The 11,580-nt window shown below is 49.2% G+C and overlaps 1 protein-coding gene across 1 annotated transcript in view; it reads left to right on the forward strand.

Annotated features, from left to right (window-relative positions):
• The first annotated feature begins 487 nt into the window (after window positions 1–487).
• Window positions 488–11,580, forward strand: part of LOC122558792 (carbohydrate sulfotransferase 11-like) — a 52,586-nt gene continuing 41,493 nt past the window's right edge. The window contains exon 1 of the mRNA XM_043707571.1: window positions 488–709. Within this exon, the coding sequence (XP_043563506.1) occupies window positions 616–709 (94 nt within the window). The 5' untranslated portion in view covers window positions 488–615. The remainder of the gene's footprint in view (window positions 710–11,580) is intronic.

The following is an 11,580-nucleotide window of genomic DNA, read 5'->3' on the forward strand; positions in this document are numbered from 1 at the left end:
AGAGGAAGTGGAGGAGGCTGGTACAATTGCAACATTTAAGAGGCATTTGGATGAGTATATGAATAGGAAGGATTTGGAGGGATATGGGCCGGGTGCTGGCAGGTGGGACGAGATTGGATTGGGATATCTGGTCAGCATGGACGGGTTAGACCGAAGGGTCTGTTTCCGCTCTGTACATCTCTAGGACTCTGCTTCTGAATGGACGGGCGTGTGGGGAAGGTTTATTCGGGACAATACGGTAACGGGATGAACCAACTATCGAGGGGGTGGACAGCGGGACATAGGGAACTGGCTTCAGACATCCGGGCCCTTCATCGAAATGATATTGCAAAGGGTTAAAAGTGTGAGCAGTGTACGGTCAATGCTGAAGGTAATCTGCTAAAACCTGGGAGAGAGGCAGGTTTGGAGGTGGCAGTGGTTGGTGGAGCACCCCCCCTGCCCTGGTGGTAGGTCCCAGTGGAACCTGCTACATTGAAGCGGGGATACATTGTGGCGGACGGTATCGGGTTGGGAAGGCAGCCCGTGTCTCTGCTCCCTCTGCCTGCACAGCCAGGGAGCCGGGCAGGGGTGGGGGGGTAAAGTGTTCCTGCTTACCCCAGGCTGGAGCTGAGTGCAATGAGGAGGTCCCGGGCGGTTCGCCTCGCCGCTCTCACCTGCCTGGGATCCTTCCTCCTCCTCGTCCTTTACTTCCAAGGCAGTTTCAGCCCAGGTAATGTAACGGGTGAAATTGACTCTGCAGCGATTTGCAAATTCACCGGGACGGCGCTGGGGTGGGGAATTTCGTGTCATGTCCACCCCCCCCCCCCCCCCCCCAATCATGGCAATCTACATCAAGTGTTTGAAAGTTAGCTGAGACAGTGAAGAGACTGAGAACTGCTGACACGTTGGTGACTTTTTTTAGGGAAAAAAAATCAAATTTCCAATGTTTAAAGGTAGTTTTCATGTACGTATCCAGGGAACTTCCCATCTATAGGAGCTACCTTCTTGAAGTCAGTTGTGATACAGAAACGCCAATTCGCGCTCAGCAAGCTCCCAGACTCAGCAATGGCCCAGATGATCGACTTTGAGGGTGACTGTTACCCCCTTCCTTTGGAATAGAGCCCGGGGAATCTTTCACATTTACCCGGGTGGACTCACGAGGCCTGGTTTTAAAAAAAAAATCTGAACTGAGAGTGCCTCTGACAGTGCAGCACTGCCCCAGCACTACTGTACATGGGGATCAATGATCAGCATTAGGTCTGGACTGGGGTGGGAGCAGGGTCATCTCACTGGGCCAAGTTAGACATTTGAAGCAAATGTCCTGGAAAATAAGCCCTGGGAAGCTGGAAGGGGGATTGCAGAAACCCTGGGCAGTTTGTGGGCTAGCTGTGGGGAGGAGGAGATGAGGGTGATTTTCTTGGGTGTCATGATGTGGAAGAGCCGGTGTTGGACTGGGGTGGAGAAAGTTAAAAATCCCACAACACCAGGTTATAGTCTAACAGGTTTAATTGGAAGCAGTATGGTGATGTAGGAACATCTGACGAAGGAGCAGCGCTCCGAAAGCCAGTGCTTCCAAATAAACCTGTTGGACTATAACCTGGTGTTGTGGGATTTTTAACTTTCTTGGGTGTGGTATTTTAGTTTGCCGGAGAGTGAGAGTTGGTTCTAGCTGAGGGATCAGTGTGGACCTTGGTGAGCTTGAACAGTTCTGAACTTGCGATCCCACTACAGAGGGGCTAGCAGGAGATCTCGGAGACCCTCTCCCCAAAATGGCCTGTAAATGGTTTGTGCTATGGTTGTACCCTTTACCCCAGAGCGTTTATCTGTGAGTCTGACTGGATAGTGTGATTCTGAGTGTATTTGAGACGCTGGTATCTGCGGTTTGTGTCTCTCTGAGACTGATGTCCTTTCTGCAACATCTGCACAATGGCCACGTGATGGTTTTTCTGATAGGTTCAGATTTGTTTTAAAATTCCTCCCTGCCCCTTCCAGGTTAGCTCAGCTCCTTCTGTTCTGTCCTTGATTGGTATTGCTTCACCATTGCTAGCTGTGCATTCCCTCCTGACACTACTCTCACATTGCTTCCCACCTCTGTTATCATGTTGGAAATGCTATATAAATACTATTGTTGTTGCAATGTGGTGTATTTTCGTGTCTGGTATCTGCTCTTCAGAAATTCCTTTTGTATCTAAACCTTGGGATTGAATGTTTGATCAGTATGAGACTGAGATGCCTTGGCATTGTTCATAGATGGAGAGTGGGGCTCTGGGCCAATTACGGCCTTGCTCCTTCTCTCTGGCTGGGATTGAGTTGCTCTGCTTGGGCTGCTTTCCAGATCCTTTTGAGTCTGTGGCTTTGTGTTCCTTTGACAAAGAATCTGCTCATTGACATTCAGAGAGAATTCACAGCCCAAAGCAAACTGGAGTTTGGGAATTTTTGGCACCCGTCACAGACTCCCTCCTACACCGTACAGTAGCTGCTTGCTGCTGATCCTGACCCTTTGTCACTTGAATATCATATTCCCTCACTCCGAGATCAGCCTGTCACTGACCCTGCCCATTTCAGTGATATCATCAGGGCTCCACCCCAGCTCGGCTCATCGGCTACTGAAGTCCTCATTCGTGCCTTTGATGACTTGACTTCCCAATCCAGCTGCTAATCTACGTTCTAGCCTCGAAACCTGACCTCATCCAAATGCTACAGGCAGTACATTAACTCACCTGGGTCCCCCACCTTCCCTATTTCTCTAACCTCCAGCAGCCCCTGCTCGGGGTTAATGTCACTGGATGAGAAATGCAGGAGCTCAGGCTCATGTTCCAGAGCCACAGGTTCAAATCCCACCACAGCACCTTGTGGAATTTAAATTCTGTTAATTTGTTTCTGAATTTATCAATTGCTGTGAAAGCCCATCTGGTCAACCCATGCCCCTTAGGGAAGGAAATTAGCTATGAGGAGAGTCCTAGAGATGTACAGCACGGAAACAGACCCTTCGGTCCAACCCGTCCATGCCGACCAGATATCCCAACCCAATCTAGTCCCACCTGCCAGCACCCGGCCCATATCCCTCCAAACCCTTCCTATTCATATATCCATCCAAATGCCTCTTAAATGTTGCAATTGTACCAGCCTCCACCACTTCCTCTGGCAGCTCATTCCACACACGTACCACCCAATAAGGTCACCCCTCAGCCTCCAACGCTCCAGGGAAACAGCCCCATCCTATTCAGCCTCTCCCTGTAGCTCAAATCCTCCAATCCTGGCAATATCCTTGTAAATCTTTTCTGAACCCTTTCAAGTTTCACAACATCTTTCCAATAGGAAGGAGACCAGAATTATACACATTATTCCAAAAGTGGCCTAACCAATGCCCTGTATATCCGCAACATGACCTCCCAACTCCTGTTCTCAATACTCTGACCAATAAAGGAAAGCATACCAAACACCACCTTCACTGGATAAACTTGGTTTGTTTTCACTTGAACATTGAAGGATGAGGGGTGAGCGGATAGAAGTTTATAAACTTCTGAAAGGCACAGACAGACTGGATAGTCGCAATCTTTATCCCAGGGTAGGAAGGTCAATTACTACGGAGGCGTACATTTAAGGTGAAAGGGGGTAAGTTTAAAGGTGATGTGAGAGGCAGGTGTTTCACACACACAGGATGGTAAGTGCCTGGAATGTGCTGTCAGAGGAGGTGGGTCCAGTAACAGCAAATAAGAGGCATCTTGACAGATACATGAAGGGGCAGGGAATAGAGGGATGCGGACAGCATAAAGGCAAAAGGGTTTTAGTTTAGAAAGGCATCATGTGTCAGCACAGTGTAGGTGGGCCGACGGGCCTGTTCCTGTGCTGTCTTGCTATTAGTCGAGAGTATGGCGTTGGAAAAGCACAGCAGCTCAGGCAGCATCCGAGGAGCAGGAGAATCGACGTTTCAGACACAAGCCCTTCCTCAGGGAGTGACATGGGTCACTTTTTTAATACTTGTAAAATCTTTTCCTGAGCTGCTGTGCTTTTCCAGCACCACACTCTCGACTGACCCCCAGGACCTGCTGTGCTTTTCCAGCACCACACTCTTGACTGACCCCCAGGACCTGCTGTGCTTTTCCAGCACCACACTCTCGACTGATCCCCAGGACCTGCTGTGCTTTTCCAGCACCACACTCTCGGCTAACCCCCAGGACCTGCTGTGCTTTTCCAGCACCACACTTGACTGACCTCCAGCACCTGCTGTGCTTTTCCAGCACCACATTCTCGACTGACCTCCAGCACCTGCTGTGCTTTTCCAGCACCATACTCTCGACTGACCCCCAGGACCTGCTGTGCTTTTCCAGCACCACACTCTCGACTGACCCCCAGGACCTGCTGTGCTTTTCCATCACCACACTCTCGGCTAACCCCCAGGACCTGCTGTGCTTTTCCAGCACCACACTCTCGACTGACCTCCAGCACCTGCTGTGCTTTTCCAGCCCCACACTCTCGACTGATCCCCAGGACCTGCTGTGCTTTTCCAGCACCACACTCTCGACTGACCCCCAGGACCTGCTGTGCTTTTCCAGCACCACACTCTCGACTGACCCCCAGGACCTGCAGTGATCACCTTCTCTTGTTCTTCCCCAGTCTGGCACACAGGTGACTGCAGACACACAGTTCAGAGACTAATACATGGGAGCAGGAGTGGGCCATTCGGTCCTTCAAGTTTGCTTCACCATTCAGTCAGGTTCTGGCTGGTTTCATTATCCTCCACTTCACTTTCCTGCCTCTTCCCCTTTAACCCTCGATCCCCTTCCTGATGAACAATCCGTCTGCCTCAGCCGTGAATAGACTGAATGACCCAGCCCCCGACAGCCCTCTGTGGGATTCCACAGATTCGCTCCTCTCCGAGGGAAGTAGGCAGCACTTCCAGACTGAGGGGAAATGGAAACCTGGAGAACTTGCCCAAAACTCTCTGGGTGCTGAGGGAGCTTTCAAATGTGAGCTCATAGTTTGTTGGGTCTGGGGAAGAATGGCTTACTGGAGTTACAGATCAGCTAGGATCTGATAAAATGGTGGACAGGTTTGAAGGACTGAATGGCCTTCACCTGTACCTAGTCAGGGATCTTGAAATATTATTTCCAAGTATTAAACGTGACCTGTGTTGCCCTGTTGTTAGCACTGCTGCCTCACAGCGCCAGCAACCCAGGTTCGATTCCACCCTTGAGTGACTCTCTGTGTGGAGTTTGCACATTCTCCCCATGTCTGCATGGGTTTCCTCCGGGTGCTCCGGTTTCCTCCCAGGGTGGATTGGCCATGCTGAATTGCCCGTAGTGTTCAAGGATGTGTAGGTTAGGTTCATTAGCCATGGGGAGTGCAGGGTTGCAGGGATAGGGTAGGGGGTGATTCTGAGTGGGATGTTTTTTGGAGGGTCAGTATGGATTTGATGGGATGACTGGCCTGCTTCCACACTGTAGGGATTCAATGATTCTGAACGATGCCCATTAAGAGTTAGCAGTTTCAGGAAAGGTTTGGAAGGGGAATGTAGACATCCCCTGAAATGGAAACAGGCCACGTACCAGGGAGAGACTGTTGTGCAGTGGATCAGTTTCCCACATCCACGCTGTCCTCGTGATGAATGTGCTCAGACAGTTAACTGAAGAGAGAGAACAGTCAGTAACAATTATTCCTGAACACCAGCCAACCTGCAGGACACAAAAAGGGCTCTGTGCAAACCTCGGGCATGGATAGAGGAACTCTCTCCCAGAAAACCAGCCTTTTTGTAGCAAATTCCCTCCAAAGACACCCCATCCGGGGAGCAGTTAGGGATGACCGACAATTGCTGGCCTGATCAGTGACCTCCACATCCCGTGAGTGATGAAAAGCCTCAGCAGGTTTTGTTCCAGCCAGACTGAGGGAAGGGCGATATATTTCCAAGTCAGGATGGTGAGGGGCTTGGAGGGGAACTTTCAGGGGGTGGTGTTCCTGTGTATCTGCTGTCCTTGTCCTTCTAGATGGGTTTGGAAGGTGCAGCCTGAGGGTCTTTGGTGAGTTTCTGCAGTGCATCTTGTAGATAGTACACACTGCTGCTACTGAGCGTCGGTGGGGGAGGGAGTGATGTATGTGGATGTGGTGCCAATCAAGCGGCTGCTTGTCCTGGATGGTGTCGAGCTTCTTGAGTGTTGTTGGAGCTGCCCCCATCCAGGCAAGTGGGGAGTATTCCATCACACTCCTGACTTGTGCCTTGTAGATGGTGGACAGGCTTTGGGGAGTCAGGAGGGGAGTTACTCACTACGGGATTCGCAGCCTCTGACCTGCTCTTGTAGCTGCTGTGTTTATGTGGTGAGTCCAGTTGAGTTTCTGATCAATGGTAACCCCCAGGATATTGACAGTGGGGGGTACAGTAGTAGTAACACCATTGAATGTCAAGGGGTGAGGGTTAGATTGTTTCTTATTGGTGATGGCCATATTCTGGCATTTGTGTGGTGTGAATGTTACTTGCCACTTGTCAGCCCAAGCCTGAGTATTGTCCAGATCTTGCTGTATTTGGACACAGAATGCTTCAGTATCTGAGAAGATGCGAATGGTGCTGAATGTTGTGCAATCGTTGGTGACCATCCCCACTTCTGACCTTATGGTGGAGGGAAGGTCATTGATGAAGCAGCTGAAGATGGTTGGGCCTAGGACACTACCCTGAGGAACTCCTGCAGAGATGTCCTGGAGCTGAGATGGCTGACCTTCCACAACTGCGACCATCTTCCCATGTACCAGGAATGTCTTTAACCAGCGGAGAGTTTGCCCCGATACCCATTGATTCTGGGTTTTTCTCGGGCTCTGTGATGCCACACTCGGTTGAATGCAGCCTTGATGTCAAGGGGCAGTCATTCTCCCCTCTCCTCTGGAATTTTCATTGTGAAAACACATGGTGAAATTCCAATGTTACTGAAAGATGAGTAAAATATAATCTGAGATGTAATCCCCCTGTTGGCTGGAGTTTATTCACCAAGGCTGGGTTTCTATTTCCATTGTTTTGGCTTGAGATGAAGGGATGTGGTGATGAGTGTGATTGTGAAATCCATACTTGTGGGAAGATGAGGAACAGTCTGTAATTGTTTTGTGTTGGCATCCCATTGCTTTCCAAAAAACACTTTGTAGCCTCATGGTTTGAGTTTGAAAAGGGCTGCACAGCTTTTGAAAGTTAGTTTAATCGAAAATATACTCAGTGCCGGGAGAGAGACAAATCTGAAAGAGCGACACAACAACAGATCACTCACCATCTCCCAGTATCAGCTGGCGTTGACCCTCCGACAGCGCGGCGCTCCCTTGGCGCTGGCTCTGAGTGAGTGAGTGGCCAAACGATGGAGCTGGGGCTGAGGTCATGATTGATTGATTGTTTGAGAGATTTACAAACACAGAAGCTCGGTCCAGGAGTTGGCCATTCAGCCCTTCAAGCCTGCTGCTCTATTCTGTACGATCATGGCTGATCATCTGTCTCAATGTCACATGTCCACTATCTTTCCACATCCCCAACGCCTTTTAAAAGTTTTGATTTCTCCCGTGAAATAGATGTTTCTTGTTGCATGAGGTTTGGACAAAATGAGGGGCACACTTTCAGAATCGGAGTCTCCCTTGTAATGTGGAGGTGAGGAATCTTTTCCCTCAGTGAGTGACCTTCTCCGCCCCCCCCCCGGAATGTCATGGAGAGTGGGTCTTTACACTGACGCGTGGCTGGGTCGGATCGATTCCAGTCGAGAGAGCTGAGGCACACGGGGAGCGGACGGGAAAATGAAGATGAGACCACAGCCCGATCCACCACGATAATCTGGAATACTGCTGCAGTCTGGGCGGGCTCTCCTTGTCTCGTGTGTCTCTCCAAATCTCTCCCCACCCCCCCCCCCTCCATGTCAAGTTGTAGGGGGTGGGACAGAACAGGGACTGCTCTCTCCTGGTCCCATTCTTATCTGTTCAGTCACTGTCAGAGAATCATGGGCACTACTTTTATCTCCCACTCCTGAGCCATTGTGTGTACTGCACTCCACCATCAACGCCTCCCCCAACCCTCCCAAATCCCTGGCCCCTCCTGTTCCTCACCTACACCCTGTCCTTCAGCATCATCATCTGCAAACACACAGTCTCAGTTTCCATGTCTCTGCTGCTGACATTGAGCTCTCCCTCCCCACCAGCTTCTCCCATCCTCCACCCTCGCTGCATTATCAACTGACTATCTGACAGGACAGACCAGACCAGCAGACACTTGCTCCTGTTAAAAACCAGGAAGACCCGAGGAGTTTGTTTTCAGACTCTGCCCCAAGCTCCATTCTCTCCACCCCAACTCGGGTCACCTCTGAAACTGCTAAATTCCAGAGTAAAAAGGCCTAATCTGAATAATCTCTCCCCATTACTTACCTCCTGAAGTCCAGGTATTGTTCTGTAAACTTGTGTTGTACTCCCTCCAAGCTGATCTATCCTTCCTGTAACAGTGATGCCCTGATTTGCTTGAAAAACTCCATCCCTAATTACCCCTTGAAAAGCATTTCTGGATGAAGCACATGGCTGTGGACTTGACTGAGTGAGGGTGGCAGGTTTCCTTCTCCAAGGGGCAGTTTTTAATGACAATGGTGTCTTTCTGATTTTATTAATGAGATTAATTCTGCCAGGTGCTGTGACGGGATTTGAACAGCTTGCTGAGAAACTCTGGGGGATTAGTGCATATTGCTACTGTATCCTTTACTGTTCATCTTTGACTGAAGTTGTCTCTTCTGTGATCAATGCAGGAAATATCAAACACTACCAGAGGAAGGGGTGGAGGCTGGTACGATTCCAGCATTTAAAAGGCATCTGGAAGGGGATATGAATGGGAAGGGTTTAGAGGGATATGGGCCAAGTGCTGGCAAATGGGACTAGATTAGGTTAGGATATCTGGTTAGACTGAGGGGTCTGTTTCCATGCTGCACATCTCTGTAACTTTGAGTCCAGTTCAGGAATGAACTTTCTCCCCAGATGCTGTCAGACCTGCAGAGTTTCTCCATCACTTGCTCTGCGTTTGTTTCAGATTTTCAGCATCTGCAGTGTTTTGCTCGTATTATTTTGGGAGATGTTGGTGCTGGGGAAAAAGTACTTGATGTCCTTTGCAAATATTCCCCGCACAGTTAATGCAATAGGGATGTAGGAATTACAGTGGGAAACACTGACCACCATAAAGGATCATAGATCAAGGAACTTGGGGATTAGTGCAGGACACTGACCTGGAGGCAGAAAATCCAACATGATCCCAGAGAATGACAGATTGGATCTCGAAGGGCTGAATGGCCTCCATTTATTGGCAAACATGAAGATTGATAAGTCCCCAGTGCCAGACCAGATTTATCCCAGGTTGCTCCGGGAAGCGAGAAAGAGGTTGCTAAGCTGCTGGTGAAGATCTTTGCTTTCTCACTCTCCACAGGAGTCGTACCAGAGGATTGGAGGGAGGCGAATGTTGTTCCTCTTTTCAAGAAGAGTAATAGGGAAAACCCTGGCAATTACAGACCAGTCAGTCCTCATCTGTGGTCAGCAAAGCTTTGGAAAGAATTCTGAGGGATAGGATCAATGACGATTTGGCAAAGCATAGCGTGATTAAAGGCAATCAACATGGCTTTGAGAGGGGCAGGTCATGCCTCACAAATCTTATTGAGTTCTTCAAGGAGGTGACAAGACAGGTCGACCAAGGTCAAGCAGTGGATGTGGTGTATATGGACTTCAGCAAGGCATTTGATAAGGTTCGCCATGGTAGGCTCATTCATAAAGTCAGAAAGTATGGGATACAGGGAGATTTGGCTATCTGGATTCAGAATTGGTTAGCTGACAGAAGGCAGAGAGTGGTTGTAGATGGAAATTATTCTGCCTGGAGGTCAGTGTTGAGTGGGGTCCCACAGGGTTCTGTTCTTGGGCCTCTGTGCTTTATAGTTTTTATAAGTGACTTGGACAAGGAGGTTGAGGAGTGGGTTAGTAAATTTGCAGATGACACAAAGGTTGGAGGTGTCGTCGATAGTATCAAGGTCTATTGCAGGCTGCAGCGCGACATAGACAGGATTTAGAGCTGGGCTGAGAAATGGCAGATGGAGTTCAACCTGGATAAATGCGAAGTGATGCATTTTGGAAAGTCAAACTCGAATACTGAATATAAGATTAAAGACAGGATTCTTGGCAGAGTGGAGGAACGGAGGGACCTGGGTGTGCAAGTACATAGATCCCTCAAAGTTGCCACCCAAGTGGATAGGCTTGTTAAGAAAGCATGTGGTGTTTTGGTTTTCATTAACAGCGGGATTGAGTTTAAGAGCCGCGAGGTTTTGCTGCAGCTTTACAAGTCCCTGGTGAGTCCACACTTGGAATATTGTGTCCAGTTCTGGTTCCCCTACTATAGGAAAGACAGAGGGGCTTTGGAGAGAGTGCAAAGAAGGTTTACTAGGATGCTGCCTGGACTGGAGGGCTTGCCTTATGAAGAGAAGTTGACTAAGCATGGACTTTTCTCTCTGGAGAGAAGGAGGAAGAGAGATGACTTGATCGAGGTATACAAGGTAATGAGAGGAATGGATAGAGTCAATAGCCAGAGACCTTTCCCCAGGGCAGGATTGACTGGCACAAAGGGTCATAGTTTTAAGATATTAGGGGAAATGTATAGAGGAGACGTCAGATGTAGGTTCTTTACGCAGAGAGTGGTGAATGCATGGAATGTGTTGCCAGCGGTGGTGGTGGAAGCAGAGTCATTAGGGACATTTAAGCGACTGCTGGACTGGCACATGGAGAGCAGCGAGTTGAGGGTTGTGTAGGTTAAGTTATTATATTTTACATTAGGATTAAACCTCGGCACAACATCGTGGGCCAAAGGGCCTGTTCTGTGCTGTACTTTTCTATGTTCTATGTATTGCTGATGCTCTGAAGCATATCATGAATGATCATAAAGCTGTTAGTGGGATCTTGCTATGCAAAGCTCACCTGGCATGTTGCCTGCATTACAGCAGTGCTGGGGATTGAAGCACTTCATTAGCTGTAAAACACTGTCATGTCCTGAGGATGTGAACGGTGCTAAGGCAATGCAAGTCTTTCTTGTTTCTGACTCCTGTCTCTGAACTTGGTGAATCACTGGCTGAGTTTTGAACGTTGGATATTTCTGTGTTCCGTCAATGGAAGTGAATGTAATCGGTGCTGATGAGTGTAGTCCCCCCCCCCCCCCCAATGTGACTGTACGCAATCTGCTGTCTCCTGCTCCAAACACAATGGGACCTTCTGGGTTTGCCTGTGTTGTGTAGGTCATGGCCAACTGTGTTGTGTCAATGAACCTTACATTTAAAATAAATAGGCAAGATAATTGATTTCATTTTTATTCTTTCTCAACAAAAAATCTTCATTTTATCCTTGCCAGCAATATTTGGAACTCGGTCTAGATTCAGATTTCTATGGGGTGGCCTTCCATGAAGAAAGATAACGTCTCTTTGCGATTGGTTCCTGACATTTCACCTTTTAACGTCCTTCGTTCTTTCAGCCAGAGCCGTGACCTATATCCAGCTGCAGCCTCCACCTCCACCTCCACCTCCACCCCTATCCCCCCCCCCCCCCCCCCCCCCCCCCCCCCCCCCCCCCCCCCTCGGGCCTCAC

This window comes from Chiloscyllium plagiosum, chromosome 18 (genome assembly GCF_004010195.1).
Source record: "Chiloscyllium plagiosum isolate BGI_BamShark_2017 chromosome 18, ASM401019v2, whole genome shotgun sequence".
NCBI lineage: Eukaryota > Metazoa > Chordata > Chondrichthyes > Orectolobiformes > Hemiscylliidae > Chiloscyllium > Chiloscyllium plagiosum.